The 15818-nt window shown below is 35.5% G+C and overlaps 1 protein-coding gene across 6 annotated transcripts; it reads left to right on the top strand.

Moving 5' to 3' along the window:
- The first annotated feature begins 706 nt into the window (after positions 1-706).
- On the top strand, positions 707-14953 carry htr5aa (5-hydroxytryptamine (serotonin) receptor 5A, genome duplicate a). 6 transcript variants are annotated; one of them, XM_073910206.1, is made up of 4 exons: positions 707-918; positions 7043-7097; positions 10271-11046; positions 13773-14953. In XM_073910206.1, the coding sequence occupies exons 3-4, from the start codon at positions 10345-10347 to the stop codon at positions 14106-14108; spliced, it is 1038 nt and encodes a 345-aa protein (XP_073766307.1). In that variant the 5' UTR covers positions 707-918; positions 7043-7097; positions 10271-10344; the 3' UTR covers positions 14109-14953. The 6 variants fall into 6 exon arrangements, with proteins under 6 accessions (XP_073766307.1, XP_073766333.1, XP_068078646.1 ...); XM_073910232.1 differs by having other exon boundaries at positions 10271-10884; XM_073910217.1 differs by lacking the exon at positions 707-918 and adding an exon at positions 5491-5572.
- Positions 14954-15818: the final 865 nt, after the last annotated feature.

A 15818-nucleotide genomic window follows, 5' to 3' on the forward strand; every position in this document is an offset into this window, starting at 1 on the left:
TAAACCAACTGAGTACTGTAAAACCAAATAAGTTAAGGCAACTCAAATCATTTAAGGAAACCGATTGCTACAAACCATTTGAGTTAAAAAAAAACTAATTTATATGAGTACTGTGAACTTACTCCATTTAAGTTGAAGTAATGAGGTCTTCAATGAACTCATTACCTTCAACACTGTGTTCAAAACTCTTTTCAAATGAGTAGAACTAACTTTCGGTCAATTTTGAGTCAACTACACTCATTTCATTTGATAAAGTTGGCTGTTGGGTTTTGTAGTGTAAAGTATTTGTATTTAATTTGAGATTTGCTTGTGTGTAAAGGGTGAGTGCATTTGTATATCTTCTCACATGTTTATGGTTAAGAGAGGGAAGTTTAGGCTGATGTTAATTTTCGTCTTTGATTTTTGTTTTAGGTAAGCTAGTCCTCTAAAACTTAGTTAGCTTTTTGTTTGTTGTTTTAGGCTTTTACTCACTCAGTTTGATATTTAGTTTCTGTTAAAGTTTCTATATTACTATTAAATAAATTCTAATGTTTATTCTTTTAGTTCTAACTCAATATTATTTACTAAAAATGTAGTCTTTTTACACTACAAATCTCGTAATTAAGTGTAAAGTGGTTTATAGCTTAAAAACTACAGAAAGCTGTAAAGTAAATTAAATAAGGTCGCCTATATGCAATCAAAAGACAGCTCAGTTGTTCATCTCACTGGGATCTGACTTGGTAACAGTGCGTTGTTAACCTTGTATGCGTGTGGTCTGCGCCGAGGTGGCGACTTGAGAAAATGCAGCAGCACCGGTCGGTCGGTCTCTCTTCTAGCTGGAGATCCACAGCCTGACACACAACAGTTCACCCGGGATGTTGTTTTCTACCGAATGGGGTGATACTTCTTTCGATGAAGCAGAAGTGCTGTTTCCAAATGGTAAGCGGGAAGGGGAGAAAAACAACCACCAGCTGAGGTAGATATGCCATGAATGCGTGCTTGAGTAAACCTTGCAGGGCGCTGAATGATGTTGTGTGAATTAGCTGAAATGTAACTGTTGAATTAGGCTAAAATGTCACGTGATACAGTCTTGATTAGTGGGCTACGTTGTATTGTTTGACGATTTTATATTGCAAATGATCTCTAAATATAACTGTTAACAACCTAGTTGTCATTTTTAAATGTATTTAAAATGCTTTAAAACATCAATGAAACAGGTGAATTGAAAATTTAATTGGTAACTTTTTTGTTTATATATTAACATAGGCTACCTGTAGTCTATATATTCCATGTTCATAATGATTTTTTGCACTATAACCCATTTTGTTTATATAATGTTACAAATGCTTATGTGAGTCTCGAGATTAATTAAGATTATTTTGATGAGCCATGCACTTATTTATGCACATGTTAATTGGAGGGCAGCTTAACAGTAACAGCCAGGCTCAGCATATGTAAATCAATGCACAATAAGATGCCTTCACAGAGCAGTTTGGTACATACTGTACTTTCTGATGGATTCGGCTGTAGAGATGCAGTTATATTGCAAATTAAGAATGAAGAAACATTAAGCTCAGGGAAAAAAGCTTGTTTATTTTGAGGTGGTTTGTCACAGTTATATTGAGATTATACTTCTCAACAGTTGAGTAACAATAGTATTGTTTTCATTTTATTCTTTTTAGACAGTGCTCAATTAACATAAAACTTCCATTTACTTCATACTATAATAATCACAATGTGCAAATACACAGCGATTGTGTGAATCATCATGCATAATACACAAGACAGAATGAGTGCAAGTGGAAATATGAAATGTCCAAACAAGCAGTCGCTGCTGAAGTGATTAAACAAACTGTGATAACCCGCAGCTCCCAAGCTACAGATCAAGGGAAAAATGCCTCCATCAAACACTGTGACCACAGGGAACAGTCCGATCAGTGCAGTGCAGTGCAGCAGCCAGTCCGCTTACTAGTGTGAACCTCCAACAACGCACACAATTTAATTGGGATTGAATCCAAGAATGTCTATTAGATGTGTTACATGAGACCGAAAATATAGATAAAAATGGACAAAACAGAAAATTAACAAACCACATGCGTCACAACAGGAGTGCTTAGAGCCCAGAGGCTAATAGAACCCATACGAGTCCATTTTAAGAGTTATTCACACTAGCACTTTTGGGTTTGTTTAATGTCAGAGTTTGGTTCATTTGGATGATGCAAGCTTTGGTTTGCTTTATTTTGCATGTGCACCCAGTGGTACGGTTTATAAAAGCTGAGACAGTTTACTTCTGATGTGAACGCAGATGTACTAAGTGAATGAAGTGGACCACTTCTGATGACGTACAGTTAAAGTCAGAATTTTTAGCCCCCCTGAATTATTAGTCCCTGTTTATTTTTTTCCCCAAGTTCTGTTTAATGGAGAGGGGAATTTTAACACATTTCTAAGATAATAGTTTTAATAACTCATTTCTTATAGCTGATTTATTTTATCTTGACATGATGACATTAAATAATATTTTACTAGATGTTTTTCAAGACATTTCTATACAGCTTAAAGTGACATTTAAAGTCTTGACTAGGTTTATTAACTAGGCAGGTTAGGGTAATTAGGCAAGTTATTTTATAACGACGGCTTGTTCTGTAGACAGTCAAAAAATATATAGCTTAAAGGGGCTGATAATTTTTTTTTTTTACCTAAAAGCTGCTTAAAAATAAAAAATAAGACTTTCTCCAGAAGAAAAAATATTATCAGAAATACTGTGAAATTTCCCATGCTCTGTTAAACATAATTTGGGAAATATAAAAAAAAAGGAAATGAAAAAAATCAAAGGGGGGCTAATAAATCTGACTTCACCTGTATATGAATTGGTCAACATTGTTCATTATGTGATTAATCAGTCACTTAGGTTCCTGACTAGCATGACTGATGCACTGCAAATAGAGATCATTTTTATTTCATTTCTGCTATACAAAAATCGACTGCATTCTTTTGAACAATTTAGGTAAATGTTTCTGCATTCTGTGTTTGTTTGGAAATGGAACAAACATTTATAAATTCTAAATAAGTAAATAACATCTTCTACATTATCGTGGGGTAAACATCTGCCAAATGAACCCAAAACCACAGTGTGAACAGGAACATATTAAAATGCTTAACATGAAAATACATTGATATTAGATCAAGCCCAAAGTCTGTTTCTTAGCTAAGCATTTTTGAATAATTTTCAATGAGAAGGAAACCCTTTGGGGATTTAGGGTGTTCACCTCCTGGATTCACCTGCTTGCTTGTGTGACAATATTAACATGACTTAATGCATTAAGAAAATCATATATTTTTAAAAGACTGTAAACCAAATGAGATGAATGACAATATAGGATAAACTATTTTAAAATAAAACTGTAATTTTACAGAATTTCATTGTTAAATTTGACAGATTTTTCTGTATTTTTAATTTATGGGGAAAATCTGTAAGTTTACAGCAATAGATTTAAAAGTCTATGGTCCGATGTAAAATTTATGTATAAAATATCTGTCATTACTTTTGAAATGCTAAAATAAAGGTGTCATGTGGTGCAGTGGGTAGCACAATCGTCTCACAGCAAGAAGGTCGCTGGTTTGAGCCTCACCTGGGTCAGTTGGCTTTTCTGTATGGAGTTTGCATGTTCTATGCAATGTGTTTGTGTGGGTTTTCTTTGGGTGCTCCGGTGTCCCCCACAAGTCCAAATACATGGGGTACACGTGAATTGGGTAAGCTAAATTGTCCAATGTGTATGTGTGTGAATGGGTGTTTATGGATGTTTCGCAGTGATGGGTTGCAGCTGGAAGGCCATCCGCTGCGTAAAACGTATGCTGAATTAGTTGGCGGTTCAGTCCGCTGTGGCGACCCCTAATTAATAAAGGGACTAAGCCAAAAATAAAATAAATGAATGTTAAAATCAAGTTAAAAGTTTTACTTAATACCAAAGATTAAAAAGAGATTAATTTCTATTGTTAAAGCGCTGAGATTTTAAGTACAATTTAGACAAATACAGAATAATTATATTACTTTTCAGACAAAGTCATTAAAATACATTTTAATGAAGGAATAAGTAAATAATTACATTTTCAAATAACTTACCCAACACTGAAGCATCCCAAAAAGTGTCCACAATTTCCATTTAATACCAACTTTAAAAAAAAAAACAGAACTATAGTAATGAAGTCCTGTAGATTTGTCCTGTTTCAAATCTGCTTTACAAGTACTTGCTAAAAACAGTGCGCAGGAGCTTTGTGTTGCTGAGCAGGACTGTAAAGGCGTGAAATGAACTCTTGTCACCTAATGTTTAAAGGAATCCACTGTGAAGAGTGAAGAAGTGCCAGTGTGATTAGGATGAGCCCTCCAACATTGCCCTGTTTTAACCGTCATTAAAGTAATGATTCGAAGATGAAACCATTAGCTATGTGAGAGCAGATGACACAGACTGCTGGATGTCTCGTATTTGATTAAAGGAAATTATGTGGTTTCTGAAAATCCTAACTTCCCACACATGCATATCATTTCTAGAAGGAAAGCGTGACTCTAAAAAGCTGACGTGTGATTTAGACCAAGGTATTGATATATTCTACCTATATGCACACTCAAGCTTAAGCTGTTCTGTTTTACATACATCAAGCATATATTATCTACTACCCTGCCTTAAGGCATGCACAGAAGACAAGAATGCTATTTAGATCAGCTATTTAACCTCATCGGTTTGACATGTTTATCACTTCTGCTTATGGGATTCTCTGAGCCATATGTGAATGCTTAATCAGCAGGCTACATTTTGCAGCTATTATATTACATTACATTCATTATGGAGTCATAGAGCATGATGAAATTAGTGTCATGAATGAACTTTTATTGTAAAATATTGATGTAAGCACCTGTAGTAAAATATGGATTTAAGCTTTTCGCTCACGTTAAATATAAATAAATTATCAAAGCCTTCATTAGATTTGGCTCTTGGCAAGATGCATATCAAAATGCAAAAAAAAAAAAACTTTGATCATTAAATAGAGTAGATGAAGTAAGGATCAGTCTACAAACCACCCAGAATCTAATTTGTGAAGGAGAAGTGTGCTGTATTTTTAATCTAATTACGATCACAACTGCACCAAATAGTTCCTATCTGCAGCTTCAGACTCAAAGTTGATATAATTTTAGCTAGATCGATGGGGGGAAATTGATGAAATCTTTCTTAATTAAGTAAATATCTGTTTAACAAACATTCCAGGCCCATGAACCTCTCTGCCAGTAGGCTTAAACGTGTGTACCACAGAACTCGCTTGTCAGCTACAATGACATGTTTCCAGCCTGAATCTACCTTAGCCTACCATTTCAAAGTCAGCCCTGTCACGCCAGCAATAGCGAGTGGTACATTTTCTCTGGCATGTCATTTCAGCTAAAAATAATGGTTTTAGCTCAGTATCAACTCGCATGAAACTGTGGTAAATGTCTTTTTTTTACTGTTTTTTTGGGTCATCTAGATGTGGCAAGTCTAGACCAACAAATATTTATGACGCTGCTTTCTGCAGTATTCCGACTGGACCTTAGTGACATCATTCATAGGTCAGATATTTTAATATTTACATTATTCGATTTTATAATAAATGCTCATGAGAGCACATCCAACACATTTTTTCTACGCCCCATGACATGCACACTAAAGGATTAAATTATGTAAGTAAAATGTGAAAAGTGATTGGAGTGATATAAACACAATAAGTCTATTTTTTTAATTTCCAGACTTTCAAATACAATGCAAATCCCTGTCATTTTGAGGCCCATCACAACGTGATATAGTAGTGTGGTTTCCCCACCCACTGAATTAAAGATCGGCTCATTGTGATCATCAATCATAATCAAATGTGATCAAGAAGGAGTTATGCAACTTTAAAACGCTTTAAAGCAGAGCATGTTTGTAATGAATTACATTGACAGTACTGTCTTTATCACCCCAGCAGCATGTCAGTACAATTACAAAGAGGAAAATTCAATCCCGGTTTGTGGATGTTAAATCAGGTTTATTTTGTACATTAACATGACATATATTTATACAGCAGTGGATATTAACATAATATAATAATATCCTATCACATAATATATCCTGTCACATTTGCCGTGCAAAAACAGTGAAATGTTAACCATGCACACTGTGTGTGTGTGTCGCATTGTTGCAACTTCACAACAGATACATCAAATAATATTCATTGGGAAAGTTCTTACTGTAGTGTTTCTTACAAACGTTATGTGAGATCTGCTTCCTTCATGTCTGTCACTGTGCTGTTTATTTGACCCACATGGAAAGAACCTATATGAGGATGTATGCGCATATATGAAACCTATATGCAGTATATATGCACATTTATAATAACAAAAATATTGTATATATGTGAATATATGCCACATATAGGCAGAATTGAGGTGCATATATGTGCATATACAGGCCAAATAGGTCTCCTATATTGCTTGTACATACCCACATAAGCCCTTTATGTTCATACATGACATGTCTCCTATATAGCTCATATCTCACTTTGGCAACTGTCATACATGATGCCTTGCCTATAGGTCATATTTTCTATTATCAAGGCAATAACTACCCAGGTAGCAGAGTAGCATTAATTCACTGTCGAAATTCTATCAGAGTCATTATTTTGGTTGATGTTTTAACATTTATTCAATGTTAATTTAACTTAGGTCTGCAATCTGGGTAAGAACTAACTTTAAAAAATGCAGAAAACTTATGTATGTGCCACTTATATTTGGTATCGCTTGTAATTGGCATGTTATGGATTTTAACTATGGCAAATAAGTGAGAGGAGATGGAAAGCTATGATGTCTACAAGTTTTCCTGAAACATTTACAAGGTAAATTCTTGTATGAATATAGTGAAGTGTTTTACTAACATATAGGCAAACATATATGTACCCATATTTGTGCATATATGTAGATATAGGAAAACGGCCAATTTTATATATGTCACATACATCAAAGACCTAAATTAAAACCTATATTAAAACATATATGTTTCTATAGGTTCTTTCCGTGTGGGTGATGCACCCGAAGTGGAGATTGAGGCACACTCTGACAGGCACGTGGGAACAATGGGTGGGGAGACCTGGTAATAAATGCACTGGCAACAAAAACAGCTACATTGTGTTCAGAGCAGCAAATCCAATATACTGAAAGGTATAATAAATAATCTGATGGGTGTTTTGAGTTTAAACTTTACAGACACATTCTGGAGACACAAAAGACGTATATTAAATCTTGAAATGGGGTCAAATAGGTGCCCTTTAAAGAGATTTTTAAAGTGTAAAAATGTTCTGCACACCCTAAAAAACATCAAAAACTATATTCTTTTATTTCTTAATTGTTCTATGAAGGAATATGTACACATTTCTGGAATATGGAATATGTGCAGTTTTGTTTGTCAGGGTTTTAAAAGTAGTTTGACTATATTTTTCTACCTGGTCTGTCTGTGCAACCTGATCTCATAAGGAAACATAACTTCTTTACATTTTGTAAGTTTAGTGGCTAATTCATTTCTGTTCAGTCATACAAAATTGTATGATATTTTAATAAAGGTGTGGCACCTAAGCCCATGCTTAAACCCAACCATCATTGAGGGTCAAGCTTACCTTACTAAATTGTATGAATAAGATAACATGATTTCATATGAATTAGCCAAATCAAAAAATTAAGAATTGCTGTGAGATAGCATTGGACTGTGATAAATGGCAATAATCTCATTTAGTTAGGGTTAGGGTTCGGTAGGTGTTATAATAATACAGATTGTAATGAAACAAATAGGAAAGTATGTATTAAAATGTAACAAACGAGTCCCCTACCATTTTGGTAATTTGAAATGTCAAATGTTCAAAATGATAATTTGCTGTTAATTTAAGAAGATTTATAACTGTAATGGTTCTTGGTGATTCATATAATGTAAGTCAATGGCTACCAGCACTTTGAGGGTGCTTTTACAACTAGACTTTTGTTTTGGGAGCTGTCTCGTTTGCCCAGTTAGCACAGTTTGTTTGGTATGTGTGAATCCACCAATCGCTCTCGGATCCGCACCAAAACAATAGCTCCGAGGTCGCTTAAATGAGCTGGTCTCGGCTTGAAAAGAACTCTTGAGCGAATCGATTGTAGTGAGAAAGCCATACGACTATATGAAGAGATAATTATGAGTAGGGCGGGAGGTCATTCAACAGACATCTTGAATCTCCCGCAAATGCACAGGGACTCCTGGATGCCCGCAAACGAGTGATAATCTCCCGTTATTCATGCGTCTCCCTCCCGGTCCTCAAATACGTTGTGCACCCTTCTCACCCCTCCCCACCACATCCCTCCTCGCTCTTCAGACAAGACGCGTGCACCTTGTCAAACACCACCAAACCACCACCACCCTACAGCTAAGCGAACTCTACAAAATAAACCGTGAAACTCTGACCAATGCTAGGAGAGTTAACTCACACGTGACTTGTTTTAGCTCTTTTCGTCCGTTTAGAAACTTTGCTGTGTGAAAACGAGCCGCACCAAGAATAAAGAGCAACAATGTAACATTTTTTCTGTTTCGGAACAACTGAATCGATTCACAGGTATGAAAGCACCCTAAAAAAGACACAAAAAAAACATACGCAGGTAAAACAATGCCTGTGGTTTATGGAGCAAGATGTTCTGTCTGCAGAAGAAAATAAAGATTGTAGAATATAGACTTGATGAATATAGATATAGACTCATTTTCCAGACATATTGTTTCATGCTCAGCCCCATTTGTGAAGCTCTAGATTTAAGACAGTAATAAAAGTTGTATATAATATCCAGCTTCTTGCACAGAGCAGTCATTTTGCTTCACAAGACCTCATTGTATTGTCAGGAGGCATTGGTATTTTTAATGTTGAATTTCCTGTATACTTTTTTGAATTTTTATAGGGTTATTAAATTATAAATTACACCACAGTTTTGGCTAAAAATCTTTGTTTTTCTGTCTGTCTAAAAGATCACCTAAGTGATTGAATGGCTTGAGAGTGAGTCAGGTTTAATTTTCAACGAACAAGGCCTTTAGAAGGACAATTCACAGAAAAATGAAGATTTATACACTATTTAGTCTACTTCAAGGGGTCTTATACCTTTATGAGCTTTTTTTCTGTTGATCACAAATGCAGATATTTTGAAGAAAGCTGAAAACCAGCAATAATTGACATCCATAGTCGGAAACACTATAGAAGTCAATGATTACTGGATTTCAGCTATCTTCAAAATGTTTTTCTTTGTGAGTTCAACAGAAGAAAAAACGTCAAACAAGTGAAGGGCGAGTAAATGATTACACAATTTCTGGGTGAACCACAGTGTTTTAACAGCAAATTTGGATTTAGTTTTAGTCTTAGTTATTTGACTAAGAATCCATTTTAGTTTAGTCATATTTTAATCTTTTGAATCATTTTAGTTTTAGTCTAGTTTAGTCAACTAAATTTGATTTGATTTTAGTCGACTAAATCCACTCTAGCGAGAGGCTTTTTCATTTTAGTTAAAAGCAAAAGGCAAAATATACCAGCATACCAGGCAATTCCAGGCAAAAGCACACACTCGGGTAAATAAAAAGAATCAATGTTTAGCTTTGTGTAAATTTCTGCATGATTACCTGGTATGCTGATGTCGCTTTAGTTTTGATGTTTTTGTCAGCTATTTCCTCCTCATACAGTTTACCTTTTTTTTTTTGTCTTGACATCTAAAGTGAGTCTTGCTTTTCTCTCAGCTCTTGCCATTTTATTATAGTTTAATCTGACAGACCCCCTTATTGAATATGATGTAATCACATCCCGTGTCTATGGACCAGTTACTTTTAAATGTGTGTGTGTGCGTCATGCATCACACACCAAGATGAATTTTGATTGGATATTTTTCAAAAAACGTCCCTTAATCACATTCTTGTCTCATTTATATTACTCATTGAAATTGTCAGTATATTTTTGTTATAGTTGTCATCATCATCATCACTAATTTTTACTTAGTTTTTATCGGTATAAACTTTTTTATCAACAAAATTAACACTGGTGAATCATCCTTTTAAATGTTCATCTTAACGAAAGATTATATAATTCACCATTAAATAATTGTTTTAGCAGTATCTACAAGCTAAAGTATTTAGTTTTCATGTCACATTAGTTGAATATTAATATGTTTTCCATTTTACAACACTGAAAATCTGTACAGAAGCTGATTTTTAAAAAGTAATGTCTATTTTCTCACTCTTTGCAGCTGTTGCAGTCCACTGAAGTCCTTTCTCCCTATTTTATAAGTGGTGTAGAGTGGACAAAAGTGCTCTCAGTATCATGTCTGACGTCAGCCAGAACAGCTCCTTTAATAATCAAAGCTCAGATTATGGAAATGTCTACAGGCCACAGACAGTGTTCAGCGTCTTGACATTCACCCTTCTGGCCATGCTTGTAGTGGCCACATTTTTCTGGAACATGCTCGTCCTGGTCACGATTCTCCGGGTCAGAACATTTCACAGAGTCCCCCACAACCTTGTAGCCTCCATGGCTATATCTGACGTCATGGTGGCAGCTTTGGTGATGCCTCTCAGTTTGGTCCACGAGCTGAACGGTCGTCGATGGAAGCTGGGTCGCGTTCTCTGTCAAGTCTGGATATCGTTTGATGTCCTGTGCTGTACGGCTAGCATTTGGAACGTGACCGCAATAGCCCTCGACCGTTACTGGTCCATAACTCGACACCTGGAGTACACCCTAAAGACCCGGAAGAAGATCTCCAATGTGATGATCGGGTTAACCTGGCTGCTTTCATCTGTTATTTCGCTCTCGCCTCTGTTTGGCTGGGGTGAGACGTATTCGGAGGAGAACATGGAGTGCCAGGTGAGCCAGGAGCCGTCTTACACCATCTTTTCCACATTCGGGGCCTTCTATCTGCCTCTCTGTGTTGTGCTGTTTGTCTACTGGAAGATTTACAAAGCTGCTAAGTTCCGTATTGGATCAAAGAGGACCAACACCATCACTCCAGTTGCAGAGGCTGGAGAGGTACAAATGATGTGTTGTGATTTTTCATCATACAGCAACATTTACACACGCTAATGTACTGGCTTTTTAATTTTGTATCTACTGTACTGTACAGCAAATGTCTTACTATTATGAAATTGCAAAGCCTATCATTTTAAGTAGACCGTTCATATTCTGCTTGTCATTATTCTTCGGAACATTACTAGGCAGCAATTGAAAAGGCAATTGAACTTGAATGTCCCATTAGCTTGCGCGATTGCCTTGAACAGCGTGGTATAATCTCTGAGCATGTCATAACACTTGGGCTAATGGTAATCCTGACACCTTTCTTAGATAAGTTCTACATTATTTTCCACTCTATTACCATCCTGTTCTACTTCACCGGGTTTAGCAGTGATTGTCAGAGGTTTTAAGCTTATGCTTAAATGGTTATTTTCATGCCATTCCAATAGTGGAGAAGATAGATGCAATTTTTTTTCCTAAACCTTTAATCTTAATCGTAGTAGACGTGATTCAGAAAGACCTGCATGAACAGGGTCAGGATGTGCTGCATTGAATACAGTTTTCATTTAAACTTTTTTTAGCAAGGACGCATTAAAATAACTTTTTTTTTTTTTTTTGGAAATAGGCTCATTTTAAATTTCTCTTAGATTTAAATAGTTGAGTTTTACCATTTTAGAGCTGATCTAGAGGTCTGGAGGGAGCACTTTTATATTAGATTAGCACAGATAATTGAATCTGATTAGACCATTAGCATCATGCTGCAGGCTCAAAGATATTACGCTACCTATATACCTAGCTGGGGACTATTTTCATACACTGTATAATATCTTTTCACCTGCTGCAGCCATGATTCTGCAACAAACTTCCTTGATTATTAAACTGCAATGAGAGTATGCTGTAGTTCCTGGCCAAAATAGTACTTACAGCACAATATAACTACAGAACAGTAAAGCTATTATAATTGGCTAAATAGAAGCCATTTATGATATGAGGATGGTTAGGAGGCCATGATGGACAGAGGCCAGTGGGCCTTTAGTGGATTTTAATGACCACAGAGGGTTAGGACCTCAGTTTGACATCTTATCCGGAAGACAGCTAAAACTTAAATGTTTAACTCTAGAGGACTTGTAAATGGAGCCTATTTCAAATAAGTGACAGTAAATGCATTTCTTAATGCATTATAAGTGTTTTTTTTTTTTTTTTGTCAAAATTGAGTTATTTACATTTTTATTCTAAGAACTTATTTACATTATGTGATATTTTTTAGGACTTTGTAGGAGAAAACTTGATTCTCAAATCATTTTTGCTATGTGAAATGTAAAATTACTTACAATGTAGATAGAATCTTATAATTCTAAAGTGATTATTTCCATTGTTGAACACAACAAACAACAATTTCTGACAAAAATGTATAGTAATTTCATTGTTTTAGGTTTTCTATATTATAATAATAAACTATGTTTTTGAGCCCCAAATCAGCAGAATGAATTCTGAAGGCTCATGTGACACTGAAGACTCATAGTTGGAGTAAATCAGCGTCACAATCATTGAAATTAATGTTCAAATGTTTAAAAACAGAACAAAATATATATATTTTTACAAATTCCTGAATATTTTCTGCATTTTACTAAATATTTGATCATAGGTGTATGCTTTAAATGGACTAATACTGTAATTGCATATAACGCTCACATATAAGATATACGAGGAATGCATTACTTTTTAGTATATAAATAATTTTATTAAAGGATATTGCATGATTTAGGGCCAGATTTACAAATAGTAAGCATTAAAAAATTGCTGGCAGGATTTACTGAACATGCACAGTGAAAAGTGTCCAATCAAAATGCATGGACAAAGGAATTTTTACCACTGACATTGCATATGTGCTTATTGGCGTTTCATATACACAATTTATTTGAGCAGATTATTTCAATGTATTGTGCTACATGATTTACAAAGTTTAACAGTGCTGAATTTACTGGTATTTTCACTATACATAAAGTGTGTGTGAAATCAAAAACCACAATGTTTATTTTGCACATTCTTATTCTTTAGTCGAACAGTTAATCTGTGCAATTCAATCTAAAAACAAAAACAAATGTTTGTTTTGGCAATCTCCAATCAAGCTCTGACCATTTTCTCAATAATCAAGATGTCAGTCCTTCTCTGTTGACATCAGTTTGATGGCTTTAGCCAGAATATTCATAACTCTACCTCTCTTGTTGGTTTGCTATGATGGCATGATGCACAAAAACAAATTCCCGTCCCTATTCAATATCCCATTTCAGCTGGAAGTACTTCAAAATAATTAAATAAAACTCTCAGCAAAGTCTGGTTCGCACTGATTTAAAGGATAAAGCCCAATAAAAATGTCGCCCATCTTGCACCTGTGTTTTTACTACATAATTGGCTATTGAATTACTACATGTCATGAGCTCAGTTTTACAGCCTCATTTGCACCGCCTAATGCACTGCATTTTACATTATGAAAATGAGCTGCTGCATCATCTGTTTTATTTTTATTTTTTTGTTGTTCATTATCAGTACATCACGTGCAACATTTTCCACTTCCATTTGCACTTTTATGACATTGCACTCGTACTAATTCGCGCTATTTACATCTGTACACAACATGTGTTTTTGCCTATATTTACATTTGTATACATCACGTGTTTTTGCTGAATAATACAACAAAATAAAAACACAAATAATTGAATAAAACAACCAATTCGTTCCCTCAGGTAAAAGAAGCCTCCAGGCAACAGCCTCAGATGGTCTTCACAGTTCGTCATGCCACGGTGACGTTTCAGACTGACAGCGAGACGTGGCGCGAGCAGAAAGAGAAGCGCGCAGCTCTGATGGTGGGCATCCTCATCGGAGTTTTCGTCCTGTGCTGGATTCCATTCTTCCTAACCGAACTCATCACCCCGCTGTGCTCCTGCCACATTCCTCCAATATGGAAGAGTGTATTTCTCTGGCTGGGTTACTCCAACTCCTTCTTCAACCCGCTCATTTACACAGCCTTTAACAAGAACTATAATAACGCATTCAGGAATCTCTTCTCTCGACAGCGCTGAGCAAAATAGAAAACTCGGCCTTGCCATAAATGCCAGATTAAAGCGCTCTTAAGATTTGAGGATGAAGTGCGGTTATCTGAGCTCTCCAGAAAGCACGGATTCACAAAGAAACAGCGCTCGAGTACTGATGGAATGATGTCTGGACTTTCACTGCCAGCCGAAGAGATCATTTGACCCAGGGTTTACAACAAAGGACACTCAGCCAAAATGTCAGTCGCCTGCATTAAATGAGTATAGAGTGCTTCTTACTTTTAGAAGTCAGTTGATATGAGTTTACATTTATTTTACTTTTGTCTCTTTTTTTTTACTAAGAGGGCAAACGTATACGTTAAAACAAAGGACGCATAAACAGTAATACAATAGAGATGGAAATAACAAGAATGTGTATAATCAGCAATGTCAACCAGAATGATATTGATAGTATTTAATATGTAGCATTCATAGTCATGATAATACTAAAATATTGATGCTAAAAATATTAATAAATAAACAAAGTTCATGATGATTATTTATTATGGAATGACAGCAACGGAGATGTGAGTGATGAAAAAGGTAATATAATGATGATGTAATAATAGTGATGGAAAAACACATACCTTCTATCCTAGCTTCTTTCTCTTTCTTTGCTTTTGAGAGTTTTAATTGATATCCACATGGCTTGTTGAGCAGAATAAACAATGACCTTTGTTCAAACAGCAGAAAACCAAAAATTTGTCATTTTGATAAATAAAACATAATGTGCATTCAGTTGTTTGTTCTTGCAGAAAAAAAACTGGCAGGTTTATTAGCAGTTTGAAAAAGACTGAAAGGCAAAAACCACCAGCTGGATGTACACCTGGCGAAAATCTTGTTGTCGGTCTCAGTTGTAAGAGAAACAAATAATAACTTGACTTTAGGTTGATCCTTTGGAAAAGTGGCAGAAGGTATATGTTTCTGATCATTCATCTCTTGAACTGCATCCCAATCATCACAGATGCTGCAGAAGATCTATTGGAACCTACATGGAATCAAGATTCTTAGAGAAATCAGTCAAGTTTGGTAAAGGAAAAATCATGGTTTGGAGTTACATTCAGTAAGAGGGCTGTGCAAGTGATCTGCAAAGTGGATGGCAACATAAACAGCCTGCAGGTATCAAGACACTTGTGCTGCCCATTATATTACAAACCACAGGAGAGGGCAAATTCTTCAGCAGGATAGTGCTCCTTCTCAGCCTCCAGATCAAATTTCCAAAAATCAAAGAAGGTCAAAGTGCTCCAGGATTGGCCAGACCAGTCACCACAATGAACATTATGGAGCATGTCTGAGCTAAGATGAAGGAGGAGGCATTGAAGATAAATCCAAAGAATCTTAATGAACGGGAGTCCTGCAAGAATGCTTTCTTTGCCATTCCAGATGACTTTATTAATAAGTAATTTGAGAAACTGCAGAAATTTTTGGATGCAGTCATCCAGGTTCATGGGAGTCATACACAATATTAATTCTTTTTCCACTGCACCATGACTTTATATTCTATACTGTACATTATTACTGTTGAGTGACAAGATTTTTATCTAAGCAAAGTCAAACCTTACTGTACTAAATAAATAATTAAAAATCAAGGCATGATCATATTTTATTCTGGTAAAATAAGCGTAATCAAGAGGCCTTTGTCTTTCATATAAGCTGATATCAAATGATCAACTGATATCTTTACTTTATTACAAACATGCA

Source organism: Danio rerio, chromosome 2 (assembly GCF_049306965.1).
Source record: "Danio rerio strain Tuebingen ecotype United States chromosome 2, GRCz12tu, whole genome shotgun sequence".
Lineage (NCBI taxonomy): Eukaryota > Metazoa > Chordata > Actinopteri > Cypriniformes > Danionidae > Danio > Danio rerio.

Excerpts from the sequence above, each read along its gene's own strand:
- htr5aa (XM_073910206.1), top strand. The coding sequence starts at position 10,345 with ATGTCTGACGTCAGCCAGAACAGCTCCTTTAATAATCAAAGCTCAGAT. Across the intron at positions 11,047-13,772 it reads CAGTTGCAGAGGCTGGAGAG|GTAAAAGAAGCCTCCAGGCA; the intron begins GTACAAATGATG and ends TCGTTCCCTCAG.